The sequence below is a fragment of the Arvicola amphibius genome, chromosome 3 (genome assembly GCF_903992535.2).
Source record: "Arvicola amphibius chromosome 3, mArvAmp1.2, whole genome shotgun sequence".
Lineage (NCBI taxonomy): Eukaryota > Metazoa > Chordata > Mammalia > Rodentia > Cricetidae > Arvicola > Arvicola amphibius.
Genome location: NC_052049.1, coordinates 148,555,179 through 148,578,413, shown reverse-complemented (window position 1 = coordinate 148,578,413; position 23,235 = coordinate 148,555,179). Strand labels below are relative to the sequence as shown.

At 39.9% G+C, this 23,235-nt stretch overlaps 1 protein-coding gene across 7 annotated transcripts in view; it reads right to left on the bottom strand.

Moving 5' to 3' along the window:
* Positions 1-1,031: 1,031 nt before the first annotated feature.
* The window catches only part of Myo6 (myosin VI), a 135,927-nt gene continuing 113,723 nt past the window's right edge, over positions 1,032-23,235 (bottom strand). For 3 of the 7 annotated variants that reach the window (XM_038321204.2, XM_038321206.2, XM_038321207.2), the window contains exons 24-36: positions 21,800-21,890; positions 20,928-21,078; positions 19,342-19,550; positions 17,871-17,949; positions 16,297-16,457; positions 15,244-15,270; positions 14,812-14,841; positions 12,143-12,181; positions 10,615-10,718; positions 9,005-9,136; positions 6,258-6,284; positions 3,282-3,500; positions 1,032-2,760 (exon numbers count right to left, since the gene is read on the bottom strand). In XM_038321204.2, the coding sequence (XP_038177132.1) occupies positions 2,561-2,760; positions 3,282-3,500; positions 6,258-6,284; positions 9,005-9,136; positions 10,615-10,718; positions 12,143-12,181; positions 14,812-14,841; positions 15,244-15,270; positions 16,297-16,457; positions 17,871-17,949; positions 19,342-19,550; positions 20,928-21,078; positions 21,800-21,890 (1,469 nt within the window). In that variant the 3' untranslated portion in view covers positions 1,032-2,560. The remainder of the gene's footprint in view (positions 2,761-3,281; positions 3,501-6,257; positions 6,285-9,004; positions 9,137-10,614; positions 10,719-12,142; positions 12,182-14,811; positions 14,842-15,243; positions 15,271-16,296; positions 16,458-17,870; positions 17,950-19,341; positions 19,551-20,927; positions 21,079-21,799; positions 21,891-23,235) is intronic. The other 4 variants (XM_042054632.1, XM_042054633.1, XM_042054634.1 and 1 more) reach the window with 4 other exon arrangements.

The window sequence follows — 23,235 nt, the reverse complement described above, 5'->3', positions numbered from 1 at the left end:
TAAATCTCACAAGCCTCTCCTAGTTTTGCCTTGAGCTGCTTCCTTGGTTGCTCATGAAACAAAAGGGTTCATGGCCTGTAAACAGTTTTTTACAGCCAGAGGGAGAGCCTGTCTCACTACAACACCTTTAGGGCAGGCTGATCTCGGCTATTTTGCTTCTTTACATAGTCCTGTTCAGGTGTGGTCTCCCTGACAGTGAAGGGGCTGCAGCTTCTGAACATACCAGGCCTCTAGACACTCGCTGTTCTCACTGAGAGCACAGCTCCCCACTCACACGCATCTCATCTATGTGGCTGCCGTCGATGCTTTACATTCTATTAAAATGTACACACACTGTGGAAGAAACCAGAACTGAAAAGCATTAGAGAAATTAGTTCTTTGTGTTTAATGTATTGGTTTAAAGTTATAGTTTTAAATGGTTGTGGATACTCTAAGTTCTCGCACAGCCTTTGTGGATCTGAATCTACAAAATGCAGATGAGACACCGGGTCAGTGTCTTGGAGAACACTGTTTCTGCTGTGTCTCCAAAAATGACGTCCTAAGGTTTTCCTGGAAGCATCTAAGTACTGTGCTGTGACATGTGGAAAGATCACAGCTTGCCCGAATTAGGGCAGTTCTCCTTCTTGACAAAATTAACTAAATAGACTACTTGAAACAGATAAATTGTAGGAAATCTAGGTGACATAATTAGGAAGAAAATGGTTTGACAATTAACTGTAGAATTATCAAAGTCAAAAACCACACACACACAAAGACTTTCAAAAATGCTTTGCTGTCCTATATTTCCTATAAATTCCTTAAATTTTAAAGTTCTGTCACAATAATTTCTGCTTTTTGGTTAATTTTTCATCTATTGCTTATGTATGGATCCAGAAGACACATAAAAGTGCTTCAGAAAATAGTGCTGAGCAGACAAGTGATTAACAATTAGGCCCCTAGATTTTTTTTCAAGGACTATATTCATTGATAATTAGGAAATAAAGCATATTTTCTATCTTTCACAAATAAAGACACCAGTCAAAGGAGAGAGATGAAAGAGAAACAACAGGTTGTTTATTTCAGTAACTACTCCTTCTGTCACCAATCACCAAAGGACCGGACAGTAGGTGAGTGTGAGCAGTAAGACAACCTCCAATCCCATTCACATTTTCAATTATTAGCACAGGTGGGGCCATTTCATTTTCTTATCACAAAACCATCACTCCCAGAGTATCATAATAAATAAGTACTTCCGTACTAAAACATTCTGAGAGGAGCAATTGTGACAGCAGAATCTGAGGCTTCTAAACATTAATCCCATCAGCTGGCAAATATTTCCTAACTGAGGTATCTGTCTAAGGAAAATAAAAACCCTAAAATTTCAAAGGTTAGGGTGCTTAAAAACAAAGGGAGTGTAAAGAAGAATTTTACTTTCTTCTTTTATTCTAGACTCCTTTGGACGTCACCGTAAGTCCTTGATGTAGTTTTGTCTCTAAGGTCCTAACAGCAAAGTCCCAACCATCGGCTCCAGCAGCTGACACCTGGTCAGGACGAAGGGCACACAAAAGGAGTGTTTTAAAAACCGCCTGCAGCAGGAACAAGCTCACCTAAGCACAAGGGAGTCCGAGTTACGAAGTTTACAGAACGGCTCTCCCACGAGACCAAAACAGATTTTTTGGGAAGGGGGCAGGAGGGATGTCTGAAGCAGCACACCAGCTTAAATCACATGAAATAGCTCGGACAAGGTTTAAACTGAGAAATTACAATTGAGATGAAGTGAGGAAGGATTTGAATTCAGTCCAGTGAAGTCACAGCACCACCTCAACCCTGTGTCCCTTCCGAAAGGAAACAAAGCTACATCAAAACTTCCAGTCATCCAAGTGATCTGAATTTCCTTTCCTCAACCATGAATTAGGGAGAGGAGATTACAGGAGCAGCACAGAGCGCAGTAGAAGAGCGCCCTGTGTCCATCCGCATCTGCCCCGCACCTCTTCTGCACATAATGTGTCCTATACGTTAAAGCTCTTTCCAGAATCCCAGAACTTGGGCTTCATCAAGCCTAAGCACACTACAAAAAGGAGTTAAGTCCGTTTCTATGAATTTCTGAAAAGGCAGACAAAATACAGCTTTTTAGACCAAAAAAAATCTGTTCCTTAATCATTTTAATTACCTTAATTCTTGCTCCAAATAAACTAAGATTTCATTATCCAGGTTATAAAGGCACTATGCCATCCTTAAAAAAGAAAATAAAATATTTGAAATTTAAAAAAAGCTCTTGTCCTTGAGAATAGTCACGGTGGACTTCAGGTGGACAGCATACAGAACTTGAGAAGGACAGACTCTCTCAGGGGGCTGAAAGCATAAGAACAATGGGGGGGTCACTGCTGGGACCAGGACTATTCTGTTTTTAGGTCCTTAACCCACTACTTCTACCTTAATTAACCTTGAACAAATTAACAAAACACATAATTAATAAAATCTGTTCACTTTGCATAAGGCGTTCTACCAGGAGCGAGGAAATGGTGAGCCTTCTGCTCGCCTCCCTGCCCGAGCTGGCCAGGCCAGGCTGGAGGCCTGTACCCTACTTGAGCAGGTTCTGCAGCATGGCCGTGGCATAGGTGGGCCGGGCCTGCTTGCTCTCGATGGCGCTCCGAAGGTACTGGATGCCTCCGCAGCGCTCCCAGATCTCTTCGAACTGCCTGGGCAGGATCTCAGCACCGCGCTTCCGAGTCAGACCCGTCTCCTCAAGATTCAACTCGCACATCTCCATGTCATCCTTGCCTGCAGACAGGAGACGTCACAAAATTACCATCTCTCTGCACAGCACTTTCCTGCGTGCTATTCTTGGAACACCCAACAATTCTCACAGCTTTGAGAACCTATAACTATTTCTCTAAGATGGAAATTGTATTAAGTTCTCCAGAAACCACCTAAATCTGCCCCCATGAAAGATTCTCAAAAATTTAAAACCCTACCATGGATCAAAGTAGTCATCAGGGTTAATAGGAATCCTGTGTGCCCTCGGAGCTCGTACAAAGACACAGACAGAATTAAACACCAATGACAGGTTTCTTAGGACATAGTTAATGTTCTCTAAACAGGCATAAAAACAATTTTGCTTTGTAAATCAATTAGTCAATTTTCCATCACCTGGAAATAGAACCGAATTGCAAAGCTCTGTCATTCAACTCTGAAACACAGTGACTGACTTTATTACATTACATTATATATTAGAATGTTTCATCCAAGGCTTTGCAATCCTTTTTTGTTTGATTTTTTTTTCCCTGTGAATTTATACACACCAGCTACAAGAAGGATGGGTGGCTTGTCAGGGTGGAGTTCCATCTGCCGAGCAATCCAGGGTCCATCGAAATGGGCATACCACCAGCCCTTTTTCTTGTTCTGAGGATCTTTGTACTGGTCAGCAGGGCGGATGAATGGGATGCGGAAGAAACGCTGCTGTCGGTTCATCTCAAGCTCCTGCTGCCTGGCAGAAAGCTGAGCTGCAGGGTTCTGCTGAGCTATTACACAGAACAGGCAATGTTACACCAGCCGCCCGTGGGAAAAGGAAACATTCCTAAAATATACCAAGAATTTTAAAAGGGGGGGGGGGGAGAACAGAGGTTCCCACTAGTAAGTACATTTAAAATGCTAGCACTAGCTGCCTATTCGTGACACAGATTCAGAGTGGGATTTCTTAGAATTGTCTTTGCCGAAAAACGTTTCTTGGCACTATAAATGTGCACATATTCATAGACACACCCAAGCACTGTGCATATGCACAGTGCACACACACATACTCAATTATTGTGCACATGTACACACATGGTATATATACACACATAGCCAGGCATGGGCAATGCACAGTACACACACGCTCAAGTATTGTGCACATGCATGGTACATAGACGCACACCCTCAAACATTGTGCACACATAGCACACACACATTTAAGCATTATGTACATGAATGGTATACAAACACATACTCAAGAATTGTGCACATGCATGGAACACACACATTTATGCATTATGTATATGTGTGGTATACATACATACACTCAAGCACTGCTCATACATGTTACGTACACTCCATCATTGTGCACACACACAGTACACATGCAAAAGCATTGTGCACACACAAAAGTATGGTATACACACACACACACATACACACACAGCTGTTGCCACCGCCACCACCACCACCACCACCACCACCTCCACCACTGGCAACAAAACCCTTGCCTGGTTACCACAAATGACTTATTAGGAACCCCAAATTAATTCACATAGCAGGCAAGCAGTCTAGTACTGTTTTTTCTATAGGATTTCAATTTAAAGCTGAAGAATAACTTATATTTGACAACTTAAAATTAATTAAATAGTAATTTTAAATTAGAAAGATTTGTTCATTTAATTATATTTTCCTCAAAAGGAGAAAACCATTCATTTTTTTTCTTTTACCCACTTTGGGCTTTTAAACAACCAAAATAGCACAAATAACAGCATTTAGAGAAACGCGCTCCCCACTAAAACCTACTTATAACAGGAAGCATGACCCTTTCCTCAAAAATATTTACTTTGAATGAGATTTCTCTTGGCAAAAAAAGCCCACTGAAATAAGTGGAAAGTGTATCCTATACAGGTTTCCACTTGCCAACAGAAAGGAAAAACTTCCTTTTTACTAGTCCTAACCCTTGCTCCATTCACACTGAAGGACTGGGCTTTTATTTAACATGCAGATGTAAACACATTCCTAGAGTAATGGCTTTACATCCTGAGCAGCATAATTCTGACGGATTACATAAAGCTGTTCATATGTTTTATGTCTTAGCTTTGAAAGCAGAACAACAATTCACTGCAGCTCTAAGACCTCAATGTGAAGATCAAAGAGTCCACAGAAGAGTACACAACACAGAAAAGCCACACACAGCCATGTGGCTTTTCTAAGAACTTGCAAAAACACCAAAAGAATGAAAATATTCCTGCTCTAGATTTTGCCCCGAGAAACAACAACCGCTTAGGGAAAGTTAGATTTAGTTAGGTGCAAATCAGAGAAAGCAAAAAAGCACATGAGGAGGCCACTACGGAAGAATGAGGGGCCAGTTTTGTTAGAGACATTAGGGCCCGCATGGCCTTCAGCACAGAAATGGAGATTAGGTTTGTTTTCTTGTTTCTGTTCCGTCCATCGTACTTGGCAACTCAGTGGTCACACCTGAAGTTTAAAAGCACTGGCTTTAGGCCAGCCAGGGCGACAGAGGGAGACCCCACCTCAAAAATTAAATAAATAAGTAATTTGAAAACAGCAACCTTTCTGAATAGTGAATGACTGATTGGAAATTTGCCAGAGCATTGACAGTCAATTCACTGGTTTCTAAAATAACTCTCTCGAAGTTAATACCCTGAGTAAAATTGTAAAACTAAACTTTATGGTAGCCTTTTCTAGTAATAGGAGACTTAAATTTTGTAGAAAAGAGCAAAGAACTTCCGTCAAGTGAAAATCACCAGACATTAAAATCTTGAAACTAATATTCTCAACAGCTTGCTTTCCTCCAACGGTGTTCACTTTATAGGTCAGAGGGAAAGAAATAAGCCCTGGCCCTGGAGGGCTGAGGCCAGTCTGGGAGAGCTACACAGTGAGATGATGCCTCGAACAACGAAACAAAAATATAAATTATAAGAAGCACTTAGAAAAACAGGCCCAACCAGCTGGCAAATGAATAGAACATCTCAACTCTAGGAACTTATTATAGGCCAAGGTGACCCACAGGTTCTATGGTCGGAAGGAAATGGGCATCCCAGGAAGTTATCTCCCTCTTCCTGTTAGCAGGTGTCATTATTAAATTTATGCATATTACCACACAGATCTCCTCAAATCTCCTTGGACAGAAACTCAGGTACCATCACAGCACAGCATCTGCAACCAGCACTTAAGAGTTGGTTTTTGGTTGTTTGTTTTTCTCGAGAAAGTCAGCTGGGAAGGGAGGACAGCGTTTCACTACAGTAAGAGGCGTACACACCCAGTTTTAAATGCATGAAATTTGGCAGATGATACCATCGAGTATTCAATCGTTGTTCTGCATACATGTTTTGGATTGATTTGAGAAAAATGCAGCATATCTCAAGTTAAGATATATCTTAATGTAGGCAGGTGTCTTTAATATACAGCAACTCCACTTACAACGTAGCAAAACGGTGTTTGGCAGAAAGTTGTTAGTATGCTATAAAGGAGTTTAGCCCCTCTTCCGGTTAGCTCATGAGGCACCACCCTTGACTTACGTGAACTGTTCAAAAATGGCGCAAAATCTGTGAACAAATATTGTATGTTGAAGAGAAGATAATAACGCCAACGCTGCTAAATGAGCATTTTTCTGACTTATAAATCTGTCCAGTCAATTGAGGTGGTGACCAGCATGCAAATATTCTGTCTGTAGCAAAGAACTCAAAGACTTGTCTATAAGACATGGTGTTTTGATTTTAAAAATTGTGCTTTAGAAAGCACAGAAGAAAGGAAGAAGGAAAGAATGGAAGAAAGAAAGAAAGAAGGAAGGAAGGAAGGAAGGAAGGAAGGAAGGAAGGAAGGAAGGAAGGAAGGAAGAGAGGGAGGAAGGAATCTAATTATATTTTAGGAAATTCTGATTCAGGCACAGGAAAAGTACCAAAACTGAAACATTATACTTCATTTATAATCTTGGAACACAAAAACCTAACTCATAATAATAAATGCTACTGTTTTTAGACAGTCTAAATATTCTAATTTCTTCAGATTCCTTAAATCTTAAACTTGTGCCATTTTTATTTTAGAAACTTGGATTAACTGATTCCCAAAGTCATGGTTTGAAGAAACTATAAATATTCTCTGAGTGATTTGCACTGTCTAAAATTATTTATGAAAATCTCTTCATGTGATGAATGAGACGAGAGCACGCTCAGTCACCCAGGGAAGGGGAGTAGAGCTCCTTATTTGCTGCTGTAGAAATGTCATAGTTTGTCAACATATTACTCTCTTTCTCAGGGACATTAAGTCTTGTTTTGGGGAATTATAAAGTGTCCTCATTTCATATTTTCAAACGAATCCCAATACTTCTAAATATAAACACCATGCCACACAGAATTTTCTCCATTAGCTTGTGAAGCATCTGGATGCCTTCTGCCCCTTCCAGCACATTCCCCCATCAGACTGAATGTTACATGAGAAAAATACACGGAGAAAGGCAAGGTAAATACTTTAAAGGCAGTAGTAGATTTTTGTTCTGAAAATGGCTCATAACTAATTTTTCTGAATATTAATATATTGATTGTATTTGCACAAAATTTTGCTAACCTGATACTTACAGCAGCAGCAAAATGCTATTTGCTTTATGGGAACAAAAGTAAATTTTAAAAAAAAGTATCAAAGTTCAATTCAAAACTCCATGAAGTATTAACAAATCCCCTTCCTTTGTGGTGCTCAGACTCAGATGTGTACATTTTACCAGACAATGAATATCTATCTGTCAGGGTGAAGGTAATCATAAAACAGCGAAGAATAAGCGAGCAAAAGGAAGAACCCACTACTTTTCTGGGTGGGGGGGGGGTGTATCTTAATACATAAACAATGAAAGGTCACAGAGCCATGCGATCATTTTCAATACACAGAGAGAACACTGAAGGAGACAGTGGAACTCAGTTCTCACTGCGACTTCCACCTTTCCAAATTTACAATATCTCCCCTACAGATGGTCCCCACGCCCTCATCCTATTACAATTTGCTGAAAACCACCCCAGACAATAACCAGCACTGTCTCCCTTATAAGCAATACTGACCTCAATAACTCCTTGCAAGAACTGAGAAACACTGAGGCCCTACCAGTTAACTGAATTTTGCTAAATATTGCTTTTATTTCTTTGGAAAATAGTGAGAATTTAAAACTATCCTCAAGAACTCAAGCTCAAAACCTTGCTAAAGCCACATGGTCAAGTGTTGACTCTGATGCTAATCTGAATTAAGAACAGCTATGAGGGTATAAAAGCACCAAGGTGACAAATGAAATTAGTTACTGCCTTAAATTTTCAAAAGCTGGCACTGAAGAGATAGCTCGGTGGTTAAAAGCACTGGCTGCAGACCCAGGTTCAATACCCAGCCTACACAGAGCAACCAGCAGCCATCTGTAACTCCAGTTCCAGGGGATCTAATGCCTTCTTCTGGACTTTACGCCTGTGGTGCACACACATACATCCAGAAAAAAAAAAACACCCATATACAAGATAAAAACAAATAAAAAAAAAAAAACCTGAAGCTCTAGCTCCTATTACAGGTCCTCTGAGTCACTGGGACAGTCTGCTGAGCTCTGGTGAGGCTGCCCTGCCCCACTTTCTGGCTCAGATGAACACTAGGTTCTTGCATCTAGGCGAAACAGTACTATAAAATAAAATTTGCAGTGAACATTTTTTTAAATAGGACAATCAGCATGGTGTTAGAGAAACAAGAACCAATTCTTTCCTTTCCTAGGCTATTATTCTATGAAGGCACCAGTAGGGATATAAGCCTCCATATTAAAAATACAAGTATATTTCATTATTTGAGGAACTACTCTAAAAACCAAGCTAGATTAAATTTCAAAATAAATTTTAGAAAATAAAAATAAGACCCTGGTTAGCAACATTAAAATGCTAATTTTCATAGGTAAACTCATGAGCATCCAGAGCAAGCTGATCACAGTAACATTGACGTTTTCACATGTGACCATTTTTGTTTGTGTTTGGGCTTTGCAATGCTGAGAACAGCACATGCCAGGCAAGCACTGGACCCAACATGTCACCAGCCTTCCTCACAACATACGAATGTGTCTGTATGTGTTTATATGTGGAACTATGTACTTAGTATTGTATAACTTCTTATAAGACAGGTAATCATGGCTGTATCATGTTCACTAGATCACAATATGAGAAATTTATGTTGACTATTTTACCCAAAATACCTTGTATAGCTACACACATTGCTATGTAATCGACTTGAAACACTGAACAGTACAGACTTATTTTACCGTAATCAGTAACAGACTTGGGAGCGCGCTGCTCGGTTTCAGTGTTTCGCTTCTTGTTCTTGGATTTCCAAGCGTGATACACTTTCAGTCTCCTGTGAAATTCTTCTCTGCACGCGGCCAGGAGCTCGATGTCTATTGATCACATAGGAAGAAAAAATTAACACCCTAAATTATTCATCTGACATAATTATTCCATAGCATAAAGAGGTGTATATGACAGGTTTGGGATTTTAGCATATAGTACAGGATGAAAAGTAAGCTAAAGGTGAACATTTCACAGTCTTTCACAATTATAGATTATTACTCACATATTACTATCCTATATCATCTGCTCAACTCAAGAACTCGAGACTAACTGGGTATTCTTTTTTTTTTTTTTTTTTTTTTTTTGGTTTTTCGAGACAGGGTTTCCCTGTAGTTTCTAGAGCCTGTCCTGGAGCTAGCTCTTGTAGACCAGGCTGGCCTCGAACTCAGAGATCCGTCTGCCTCTGCCTCCCGAGTACTGGGATTAAAGGCGTGCGCCACCACCGCCCGGCCTTGGGTAATCTTTAGATGAAGAAGAAACTGAATCAGAAAGGTTTTCTCAAAGACAATGTGCTCAAGTACAAGCAAGAGCCAAAGGCACCGCATTTGTCATAAAGATGCTGTCCTCAGCGAGGACGAGAACATAGCAAGAGCTCTCCAGCTGGGTCCTTCTGTCACTAGGCAGTGTCCTGACTGTAAACATTGGTTTAAACAAGACCCTAACTGTGTGAGGCTCTGACTGCTGTCTCTCATACAACTGTTCCTCTGGGGGACAACCGATTTAAAAAGAAATGCTTACGTTGCTGCTTATTACTCTGGAGTCATAGAAGAGAAGACCCAGCTATCCAACCATTTAACTCTTAAGATTAGCATTAGAAGAACTGGTCATTAATATAGCCCAAGTTATAATTTGTATTTGTTCCTTTTCTGTGACCTATGTAAGGAATGAGGAAAATGTATCTAATTTAGTAATCATGCTGGATGGTTCATTTTAATTGTCAACCGAAGATAATGTAGAATTCCGTGGGAAAGAGTCTCAGTGAGGGACTGTCTAGATCAGGCTAGCCCATCTGTGGACATCTGTGGGGGACTGTCCTGACTGTGCTAACTGAAGTGAGAAAGTACAGTGTGCCATGGTCAGCCACATTCCCTGTGTGAGACCAGGTCTAAGGAAGAGTGAACAGGCAAGGGAAGTACAACGTGTGCATCTATTCTTTCTGCTCTTGGTGGTGGGTGTGATGTGACCAGCTGCTCTAGCCTCCTTGTCCTGCATCCCGATAGCCCTTGGCCAGGAACAATGAGCTACAACAAACACTTTCCCCCATGTCCTTTTTGGCAGGGCCTTTTATCACAGCAAGAGGAAGGGAACGAGAACACATATCTTTCTTTCGATTTCGTGACTAAATTATGTCGTCATTTTCAAGAGAACAAAGAATAACAAATATATGGGCTTGGGGACTTTGTAAACACACACACGTATGCACACACACATGCATGTGTGCATACATGCACACATACATGCACCCCACCCAGTCTTACTGGCATTGGTATTGGGCCCCTCTTCTTCACCTTCCCTATGCACTTACCACAAGAAGTATTGATTGTATCACGGAGCTCTGCATACTTCCATTTACTGAGATCATGCTTCTTGGTACCAGCAGCTGCCTTGGTAGCTTGTACAGCAGGACCTCTGGAATCATAAATTTTACATATATAAACAAGAAATATACTGACCAAGAGGCAGGCACTCAGAATCAACCTTCATGATTTATTTTAAGCTCAATGTAACAAAGAAAGAGGTTAAACCAATCAGACTTCAAAACATAAAAAGAAGGAACACAGGTGTTACAGTAAATAAAGGCCGAGGAGCTAAAATCCTGCCTCTTGGGTATCACACAAGCAAAGCCCAACTTCTTCCCTACCATCTTCTACCTGGAAAACTTCCCTCTTAAAAAGGACAATGAAGGCAAGCTACCTTATAGCAAGCGTGTAGTCTCTCACCATTTTACACTTTGAAAGAATAACAGTCCCAGCAAACAGTCAAGACGAGACATTTTATATGACTAACATTATTGAAAAACCATCTTTGGAAATACATAATCCTTTTCTTGCCTTTTCTTGAGCTCTTTTCTTTCTGCTTGTTTTGTTTTATCTTATCAATTACATTATCAGTAATTGAAAATTATTATGAGTTTTCTGTTTTCTTTTGTTTTGAAAAATAAACTTATATAATATATAGTTTCAGAATCAGATATACATAAGATACCAGTACATGCATATGTGTGCACATGTGTATTATGCTTTGATACATTCTGAGAATAACACTGGATTAAAATTTTATTGTATAAAACATAACAATCACTTTTTATTCATATTACTAACCCTAGTAATAATGTATTTGGAGTAGGAAGTAGTAAATGAACTCAATGCATGGAAATGTTCCCTTTCCCATCTCTGTATTATTAAAATAGTTAAACAAAAGTATAATCAACTGATTAACCTTATCATAAAAAACAATCATGCAAACATTAAAACAGTAATGGAATTTACTTGGTTTTTAAGACCTACTAACTTAGCACTTTAATTAATTTTGAAACTTTAAAGTTGACAAAATATTATTTATTCAAATCTACTTTTAAAAAAATATGGACTAGAGCTGGAAAGATGGTGCAGTCATTAAGGACTAGGATCACAACCAATATGAACTAGATAGTAACAGGAGGTTTTTATCTAGAAATTCAACTCACACCAGTGGTTTTGAACTAGTGTTCATGTCGAAGATCCACTCTTACTCCCCATCCCCCTCAGCCAGGCCGTGTGGCTCCCGAATGAGGGAGACACTCCCAGCCCCCGGGGAGGTGACACAGAGAGTGAGACCCAGAACCAGTGAAGACTCGCCCCATCCAAAATGCCCGCTGTGTCCTCAGTGAGAAACACAGGTTAGAAGAAAGCTGCTTTTTTTTTCTGTGTTATAATGTTATTTCTCATACAGAAATGTTACATGGGAAGTTAGTGAGCCATTCATACAACAGATTCTAGTCCAAATAATCAAAAGGAATTTAAAAGTATGATTTTCGTAGTAAATATTTATTTCTGTAAACACACTGCACTAACCTACTCAAAATTTCTGACATTTCTTTGGCCATTTGTTCCCTATAAGAAAAAGAAATGATAATATAATACAATTATATACATAAAGCACACCACATCAATTTCTGAAAATATATGAAAATACAATTACGTTTTAATGTTATCAATACTGTAACTCTTTACTTTGTAAGGTATCTATTGATGACACACTTTCCCATAGTTCTACCCATAAAACATGCCAAGATCTTTGAGTTTAAAGTTATTTGAGCTCATCTCTAACAGTGTGTAAAAATTTTCAGATAAAATTTCATGAGGCCCATGCTTCGGTGGTATTTTTTATGTGCAGAATATAAATAGCACGCTCTAAATGCACGCAGGAAACTTGGCCGGATATAGATGCTGTACACGGAGTTTTGCAGCAAAGATGCTTAGATGCTTAGTGCATCTTTGCTCGTCTGAAAAAGCTTCGTGGTGGTAAACCGAGCTGATGTGCTCAGATAACAGTCTAGAGATCTTTAGCCCCAAACCAAAGTATATATTTAAAAAAGGAAAGACGAAAATCAATACAAAGCACTTGTTAAGTGAAATGCCTGATGTGATCTGACCTTGAAGGATAAGCACATCTGAAAGCAAAAGCTGCTCTTGCTCTAATTACTCGGGAGACTGTCACTTTTCTCAGCATGGGCTCAATTCTGTGAAGCAGAGTGACAGTTTCACTGGGTCCAAGAAACCCACACTGTCTTGATTTCATTTCATCTCTGTCCTTTGCTTTTTTTCCCCTTCATAATTAATCATTTTCACATATGTTCTATTCATCCAATTCTAGCAACCACAAACAACACCAGTAAAAAAAAAACAAAAACCACAAGTTAAGAAGATGGCTGTGTTGGCTGTGGGGACAGTTTCCTAGATGCCTGCAAGCAGCTGGAACTCTGATTAAGGGGCAGAGGTTTGCAATCTCTCTGTGTGTGTGTGTGTGTACATACAATTAAATATATGTAATTCAATATGCATGTGTGTATATATATTGGCAACGCTTGGTATTTCTGGAGAGTTGTCCAAACAAGCACAGTAGAAGAAACTCCACCTGCGGAAGCTGACTAGCCCAGATAAAACCCACAAAATAAACTATGGAAGCGTAATCTAATAAAATTATCTTTTGGCAATATACTATCCATCTGTACTTATATATCAGCTTTTCAGGATTTTGTAGCTTTCTAAAAGTATAATTTTTAAAGTATTTGCAATTCTACTGTCTCCCTGCCTCAGTTCCTGTCTGGTTTTAACCAGCTCCTTCTCCTAAAGTGCTTCCACCTGTCTCCCCACAGCGGACTCCCGAGGAGTCAAATCACTTTCCCAAGCTCTCCATCACTTGGTCTGCTGATCATATAAAGATGTCGTCTAAAGTTTCAGCACCAGGAGACAACTTCTACCAAGTCACTCTCCTCCCGGACCCTCACCAACACTCTACACCAGCTTCTACACCAGCTACAGAAGGTTTGCTGAGCCAAACCGGCCCCTGCATCTAGGTGCTTCCGCCTTCTGCCTGTGCTGAACCACCTGCAAATGTTTGCAATGTCACCTCAGACATCAATGCAGAGTTTACTTAACAAACTCAAACAACAACCATAAAGTGGTTGTTGTAATGGAAGAGAGTAGACGGTGGCTTCTCACCAACTATTCTACATTTCTGGTTGGTGCTAAGGTAATAACAATGCTGCAAGCTTGTGCTCCTGGTGCCTGCTGAGGTGTTGGGTGCCCTGAACAGGAACTGTCCTCTGACCCACATTAGATAAACATGTATGCCACACACATAAAAGTGAAGCATACACACAAAAATACATTTTACATGTAAACTGTTTTAAATGTTAATAATATATTTCTACATAATTTTAATGTACAATCTTTATTTTTAAATATACAGCTTTTATGCAGCTGCAAGCCTTGTGTAACTGAGAGGAGGTGAACCCTCATTTTGCGTGAAACTCTGAAGAGCACTATTCTTGAAGCTGTGGCATTAGAGCTCATGAGACAGTCTCCTGACAGTTTGCACTCCTAGCTATTGTACTCATGGTGGCTCTCAAAGCAGACACATCTGGTTATGGATCATGTCTTCTATGGCGACTATGCAACTCCATAGTAACATTTCATCGTGAATGGCTGTCCTTGCCCCTTACGTGGATTTCCCGGGGAGCTGTTGATACAGCCCATGCTGCTCATGAGGCTACAGTCTGACAGTCGACAGCTACCTTAATCCTGCTAAAATTCAGGCAGTGTAACTATCCTCAGATGAATACGGTCTGTCCTGCCCTTTCCCAGTGTCGTTGAGGAAACCGACAGTAAAAGCTTTACACATAGACCTCAGACGAGCCCCAGGCCGCGGGTTAGCAGATCAAGCATCACATACACAGAAAACTAAGCTTTTTACTTATTCTTCCTCCTCCACACCTGCTATGAGGAGTGAATTCACAACAGATAAATCAAGTTGGTATTAAAGTGGAAACAACAGAAGAAAGGGGAAGCCAGTCCCAAACTCCCATGGCTGCATTTAAACCTTTCCCTAGGCAAGAAAAAGGGGGGAAATGATTTCGTTGTCTTTAATAAAAGGAAGCAACTTAAAACTTATTTCAAGGAGGGGACAACTTCTCACACAATAAACCGAATCTTTAAAGAGACGAGGAAGAATGACATACGGTGTCATTTGGGGTCTTGCTCCATTAGGTCTGAAAAAGAATATGGTTTGGTTACTGTCACCACCAGGTCCGAACTGTGACAATCTGAATTGTGTGAATTTGTGTTCTAATTACTTACTGATTTCAAAATACAAGTTATCTTTGACCTACATAAGATCATTGAGACTTTAATGTGCTTTTAAAATACTCATTGGAAGAATTGAGAAACAATAAATTAATGAAATTAGTAAAAAATTAAAAAGCAAATATATTAAGATTGGAAAATTCAGACATTCATGACATTCATATGCTGTGAGATTTGGTGTTAATAGAAATTTGAATTTCTCTACAATTTCATGTGACTTGAAGTTATCAGTTTGCATCAAGGATCATAAGTGTAATGGATTAGGATGATATTGGAAAACATATTTCATGTGTTCAAATAAATCTTACTTAGAAGTTGCTGGACAGGAACTTAGGCTGAAAAAGTAACTTAGAAACATTTAGTACAGCAGAAGCCATGTATTACAACATACCTAACTGATATGCGGTCCTAGGCAGCTCACTCACAATTCATACACTTTCATATACGGTTTAGACTCCAAAGCTTTACAAATAACCACACACAGGAAAAACTAGTGACGGCAAATGAGCAAAACCCTTCTTTGCAGTTAAATAAACTCTAACCACCTGGATGGCACTGCCTTTTCCTTTTACAAGCAAATAGCGCCATCTTGTGGTCAAAACTGAATATACCCTGACACTTCTGAAAACCAAGATTGCCTATGTCTATCTATTCACGCCTCTCCAAATGGAGAAAGCATATACCCCTCATAGATTTGTTTTGGATTTTTACATGAATAATAAAAACACCTGTTTCTGTACTCTTGAAGGATAAATGTTAACTTTTTTGCAACTTGATGCCAAATATTAAGAACTTCAATGCTGCTCCAAACTCCACCATAATATGTAGACATAAGTCAGAATCTAAAGAACCAAAACATTTCTGCAAGGTTAGTTTTACTCCTTGTAAATGAATCGTTCTGATTTTGAGACACTGGAGGGCCAACTGCGCCTCACTGCAAGAATGTGGCGAGTTGTTTCAAATTTATGTTAGGAAACTAAAAACTCCCTGCTTTATATGTATTGGGCTGCATTATAACTATAATACAGTCACCGACTTCTATGTCAGTATTTAACAAGTATTTAGAAGCTAAATTTCTACCCAGTACACAATACCCTTAAACAATTTCAGCAATCAAGCTGAGTTTTGTTCTTAACAGAACAACCATTAACTGAAAATTGGGGTTTTATGTTTTAACCGTTCAATAACTAAATGGAAAATCAATTGTTTCATTCATTTGAATACAAAAGCAAATCCAACTAATTTTAAAATGCTTTTACTTCAAATATGTCAAAACCTCCTCTCCTAGTCCTCTTCAAACAGACATAAGAAGCCGGAAGCCCAAGAAAGCCCAGGTCAGGGCGGACCCAGAGCCCCAGTACCTTCGGAGCGCCAGATCACTCTGCGCCTCGTCGCTGATGAGCTCAGACTCGTTCTGGGCGATGCGCAGGGCCAGCTCCCGGTCCCTGCACTCCTGCGCCAGGACGGCCTGCTGCTGGGACTCCTCCTCCCGCTGTCTGGCCAGTTGTGCTTCCACCTCAGCCTGCGGCACAAAAAGCCACACCTAGCAAGAGCTTTTTGTTCTCAAAACTATTACCTCAAACAAAAGGAAAGCTTCGAGCCTGGGCCAGATTCTCCGCTAACAGCCAAGGCTTAAACCCAAGTCTCTCACTCTCCCAGCCGCCCACCCCTCACACATATTATCATTAATGCTTCACTTTCCCAATGCCAAAAGAAGGGAGACACAGTGGCTCCACCATTCCGTGACCACAGCGTGAGTATCCCCGGGGCCACAGAAGCATCCGGGTGCTAACAACTACACATACACAGTGAATACAGGACTGATGACGGACTTACAAGTCCATACTATGAAAGCAAGATAAGAGAAACATGTCAGTCATTCTCAGCCAGGAATCTAAAAGTTGGGAATTGGGGGCCAGGTGGTGGTAGCACATGCCTTTAATCCCAATACTTGATAGGCAGAGGCAAGTGGAACTCGGTGAGTTCAAGGCCAGCCTGGTCTACAGAGCAGTTCCAGAACAGCCAGGACTACACAGAGAAACCCCCCTCTTAAAAACAAAAACAAACAGATAAAACAAACAAATGGGAGTTTAGGACTTTCTTAAGCCTAACTCATTCATACAAATATCTATAGTTATAAAACAACACTGTAGAAACAGAAGTTGTTTTTCAGAAGCATTTCTAATTTTAAAAATATATTTAACTAAATGTTATTCCATCACTTCCCCCTTGCCTTTCCACTCTCCTTCTAACTCCTCCCATGTCCCCACGCTCGAATTAATACTCTCTTTTTCTTTGACTAGCTTGTATTACTATGAAGTAATAGATCTCCATACGGGATTTTTATACATAGTTCATTTGGGGTGACTTCTCCATCCCTACCTCATCTCTCTGCCCCTTCCCCACTGCACCCTCTCTCCCATGATTCTCCCTTTCACCTTGTTCCATTGTCTTCCCCTCTCCCTAAACATCTCTTCTTTACATCTCATGGTCCCTTCTGGTCTACTGGCCGGAACCCACGCTTACTCCTACCTGGACACATGTCCTTGTCTTCCCGACCCTCGATTACCTCACATAACATGAAGTTTTCTGGTTCCCAAAGTTATGTTTTAAGAGAATGCTAATCTGAATTTCCCTTTAATAGAGTAACAATACTAATGATTGCCGAGCTAGGAATTGTTCTGCAAGCTTTAATATGTGGCAACTCATTCAATAAAACTATTATTTATCCCCACTCTACAAAGGGAAATTTGTTGTGATAATAATGTCACCATTTCTGTTGGTGACAAAGCCTGGGAACTCCCTTCCCTAGCACCAAGCCCCACCTCACCCTCCCTTCCGGATCAACCCCCAAGGTAAACCAATGAGTTTTGCTTCAGCTTTTTCATGACTTGTGGATTCTATCTGATAGGAATACAGTCCAGTGAGCACACACCTGGATCCGTTTCTCATCGTCTTCCCTCTTCTTCCTTTCCTCCTCTTCTTGTTTTCTTTTTGCTTCCATCTCAAGTTTCCTGAGAACAGGAGAGAGAACTCTTTAAATTTTTAACTGAGAAATCCTTCAGAAGACAAACGAGCTATAGGTTAACAGGCACCACAGAGCAGGATGAACCCAAGCTAGTCTAGGTCATCATCAACTTGGTTCAACTATCATAAAATTTAACTCCCCTGTAAACAATTCTAAATAAAGCAAACACAATCATCTTCTATAACGTAAAGCACTTCTGGATAAACTTGGTAATGATGAGTTCACAGACGGAGGAAATGAGGTTGGCGTAGAAAAGGGCGGTGCACGCCATGTTGACAGAAGCATCCTGTATTACAGAGTACATCCTGTACTATTATCCACAATAACTAGGATGTAGAATCAGCCAGGAGCACAGCATAATCCTGCCATCTGCAGCAAAATGGATGGAAGTGGAGGGTGTCATGTTAAGTGAAATAAGCCAGGAACACGGCAACCATGCGTTCTCTCTTACAAAGAAACTAAGGAAAAGAGAGAACTCTACCTGAAAGCACAACAGTGATTTCCAGGGATGCTGAAGAGTGCTCGTCAGGTGAAGAGACAGGGAGGAAGAGAAAAGGAGTGTGTGGATGTGCCAAGTGCACACTACACATGTATGTGAGTATCACATGAACCCCACTAATAGATGCAGTTAATATGTTTTAAAACAAAATAAAATTTTCTGGGCAGGTTGGCTTATGCCTATAAACACAGCACCAAGAGGCATTGGTAAGAAGATTGTCACAAGTTTGAGGACATCCTGATTTATATAGCAAAATGCGGATCAGCAGGGCTAAAAGACCACCTCCAAAAGCCATCGGGAATAAAGTAAAACTGGACTGTATTAAATTATTTGTTGTGCTTCCACTCACTCACAAAGTTTCAGACTTTTGGGTGAACAAGATGGCTCAGAAGGTAAAGGCACTCGCCACCAGACTGACCCCATCAGTCCCAAGAACCCACATGGTGAAAGAGAGAACCAGCTCCACAAGTGGCTGACTTCCATGTGCACACATGGCAAAGAAGTAGCGTGTACATGCACACACATTCACACATACGTGTAATAAAAAATGTTCACACTGTAGTTTTTTTCAGTTTTTAGATTTGTAGATTAGAAGCATCCAATCTATAGTTAACAACTTCATATAACTATATAAAATGAGCGTTACTTCTTTTTCAAACTCATTGTAAAATTGTTTGATGTTGGTGTGTAAGTATAAAGCCCACTCAGAAGGCTGTAGCAGGAGGATGAGAGTTCCAGGCCAGCTTGGGCTACACTCTGAATCCCTGTCACAAAGAATATGAGCCAACACATATCATCTGACATGAGTGGAAATACAGTTTCAGAACAGCCACCCCCATCATCCTGGAGGCTTCTCGTCAGAACAGCACAAAGCCTTACATCCGCCTCTCCTCCTCCTCCTTCCGCCGACGCTTTTCATCCTCTTCGCGTCTCTTCCTTTCTTTCTCCATCTCCTCTTGAATGCGCCGCAGCCTCTCTGCCTCCTCCTGCTGCTGCTTCTTCTTCTGCAGGGCACTGAGGAGGTCTTCTGAGCTTTTAACAAGCGCATCATACTCTTTCTGTATTTGCTCCCTCGTCATCATGGTAGACTTAAAAAGTCAAACAATATATATGTACTTAAGAAGTTACGTCCTCCAAACAACACGATATGCTTAGCGTGACTGAACCGCATGCTTTAAACCAGTTACAATGGTAAATTCAGAGTTTTGTGGGTTTCCACATTTAAAAAAAAGAACTCTAAGAAACATAAAAACAGCTGGCAAAACTTACCAACAAATCCATGTTCATCTTTTTTTGAAACAGAATTTCACATAGCCCAGGGTAACCCTTACCTAGCAATGAAGCTGAGGAGCCTCACAAATGGAATGACTATCTCATTTAGCTAAAGTCTGCTTTCCTTACTTATTCAGTCAGCACCTACGGAGCATTGGGAAATTACATCTGAACTTGTCGGATGATTTTCCTGGGTTAATTTTGATTGATGATGATAACCTCATAAACCAGTCCCACCTGTGATCTGTAAAATCAGCTAAGTCTACTGTGGCATTTTCATCCTTCATGTTTTTTTTTTCTTTCTGCCTCTAATATTTACATTGTCTACCGGAACTACAAAAGACTTAATCTAAGTGCATTGACTTCTGAGTGCTTCCTAAGAAAGGCCTGTAAAAACCTAACCCAGAATTGAGGAAACTGAAAGAGATTAAATATGATAACAAAGATTATAGAAACTATTTTCAGTCACATTAATAATCAAGCAATTGAAAAGGAAGTCAAAATAGTCCCTTGAAGATGAAAAACATTAATTGCTACTTTTTAGATAGCTGAGCAAACTCTGAAGGTAACGCACATTAACCACGACAAATCATGTAACCTAACAGCAGAGGAACAAAAGGACACACATGACTATGACAGAGAACTATGTAAAAACGTGTGCATACAAACATGAATTAGCTGAATGCTTAGTACTGTGCTATAAAAGAGTGCTGGGTGATATGCTTCCCATTCTCAACCATAATGCATTCCTTTTAGAACTTAGCAGTTTCGTTTCTATAGCTCAGTAGAAGAGCATCTGCTGGCCATACTCATTGTACTTTGTTCAATCCCAAGCACCACCAGAACGAAAAATAAACACAGTGGAATAAAAATTGGTTTTGGAAAGTAGAAAAGCATAAAACAAATTAATACACATTAACCCTGTCTGAATCATGACTGTAAAACCTTAACAACAAAGTTTGGTATTTTAGTTACTCTCCAGAGGGTAGTATTTTGCAACAGATAAAAATCACATAAAGATTATCTTTTTAATATAAATTTTTTCAGATATTGAGAAAAGGTTAATGTGGGTATCCACTTGCTAATGCTTTCTATCTTGAATAAATAATGTTATTTTCCTATACAAGTTCAAAACCAATAACAAAAACAGCAAATTATACAAAAAAAAAGGAAGCTGGGTTAAAATGACCCACCTTAATTTTGGCCATCAAGGCATCAATGGAAATCTCCAGGTCTTTGATCTGCCTGTTTACCTCTGGCTTCCCGTCTTTCAGCGCACTTACTACTTCGTTGAACTTGTCAAGTCGTTTCTTCAGGGTGCCCACCTTGACCAGGCCATCAATGCTGCAACAGGAAGGCATCATCAGATAGTTGCCTACCAGCTAATGGTCTAGGAGGGCTCTCATGGAAACTCAAAAGTGAACACAGCAGCTAAACGGGCAGGTCACTTCTGTCTGCAGTGTTGTTTAGTAGTCTGTCTGGGTCTCTCATTAAGTATAAAAAGAACCAAGTACACGTATGAAGAGCATCGAATAAACAAATGAACAGCACTGATGATTGTCAATAAGATTAAGGGCAACCATGTTCAGACTGAAAAATCAGGGTTCAAATTATCAAAGTCAAAGGATCCAGCACCTCAATGAAAAGGTGTGCTGTCAACAGCCATTTAAACTTTCTAAGTTTAATAAGAGGAAAAGGAAATACACACAGCAAAATGATACACAAACAAAACTAGATCATTTTATGAACATTCTTGAAAATTACGATCAGGCTATTGAGCATCTTCCAAAATAGCATCTAACTTGGCATCATCAAGAAACTCAAACCATCCAGTAACCAGAAGAGCAGTCTTGCTCAGTCTTCCATTCCAACCTCTTAGTGCTCACATTTCTGCCAGTCACTCAAACCTTTGGTAGAGAACCAAGCGAAGTAACGCACGAGCCGATTCCAACACAGCACAAACAAGCCATTTGCAGATAGAACAGGACGCAGATGCTCTTCACCATGACTGCACCGCCATTTATACTGTAGCGCTGTAGAGAGCTGCAGACACTGTTCATCTTACCGTGGTTTGTGTCTCCTTTTGCAAAGCCACATTCGAATGGTTTTCTGCATTTTAATGCATGCTTCAGCTCGATATTTTATTTTGTTTTTCACTACGTGTAAAAGTAAAATAAAATGACAGAAAATTTTGGTTTAAACAGGACATAAATTTAAAACGCATTCATTTCCACAAAGCAATTCTCATAAAATCTTGACGAATATGTTATTTAGTCATCAAAATTTGGAAGTCTAATGGTCCTTTAACTTCTTAAAAATTATTTTAAAGAATGATTTATGCAACTAGCATTATATTTCAAATGTATTCTCCAGTATACAACACTACTATTAACAAACTGTCCTGGGCCATATTTCTATTAAATGTTCTATTAAATATTATGTCTTTTAAAAAGTTAACCTGCCAAATGAGTTTTAAAAAGACAGTTTACCTCCTTCTGGAAATCCACATTGAACATTATAGGTATGGTATCTAAGAGTCCTACAGGAAAATAATCTTTCAGCTGCTGCTGTCTAGAATTTCCTAGCACACTTGTGGTGTGCAATTCCCCTCTGTATGCTGTGAATACCATTGGTTAAAGAAACTGGCTTGGCCTTATAGGGTAGAACAGAGCTAGGCAGGAAAAACTAAACTGAATGCAGGGAGAAAGAAGGGTGGAGTCAGAGAGAAGCCATGTAGCCCCGCCAGAGACAGATGCCAGAGCTTTAGCTGGTAAGCCACAGCTACGTGGCAATACATAGATTAATAGAAATGGGTTAAATTAATATGTAAGAATTAGCCAATAAGAAGCTAGAGCTAATGGACCAAGCAGTGATTTAAATAATATAGTTTATTTAAATTTAAATTTAAATAATATAGCAGCTTGGTCCAGTGTCCTGAGAGTGAGTCTCAGAGGGGACAGACAGGAGATGGTGGAAAGACAAACTGAAAGCCCAGCTATAGCCTAGAATATCTGAAGGCAAAAATCCACATAATTTGATAACTAATGAGATTTCACAAATAAGAAAAGAGAGACAATACCCAGGGGTGTAGCTTGCTTAGCATTTGGAAGGTCCAGAGTTCAATACACCGCACTTCAAGTTAAATAGACTTGGGGGGGTGGGTAAGAGATAGAGAGAGACAAAACACAGATCATCTACTGAGAATACCTAATGTAGGTGCCATTTAGGCAGAGGGAGAAAAGCTTCAGTTAAAACTGGAGGAAATGGGTTGGGGTTGGGAGTTACGGAGCTAAAGGGGAAAAAGAAGGGAGTAAATTTTTTATTGCTTAGGACAAGATGAAATTAACACTCCTAGAACATATCTCAAATAGTAAACGTCAGACCTTTAAAAAATGAAAATAAGTCTAAAAATGCTGACTGAGGTACTGGGGGACCATTCCACCAGACACAACAGGAACCAAAGTTGCAGCATCCATGAGACAACTCACAACATCCCTCAAA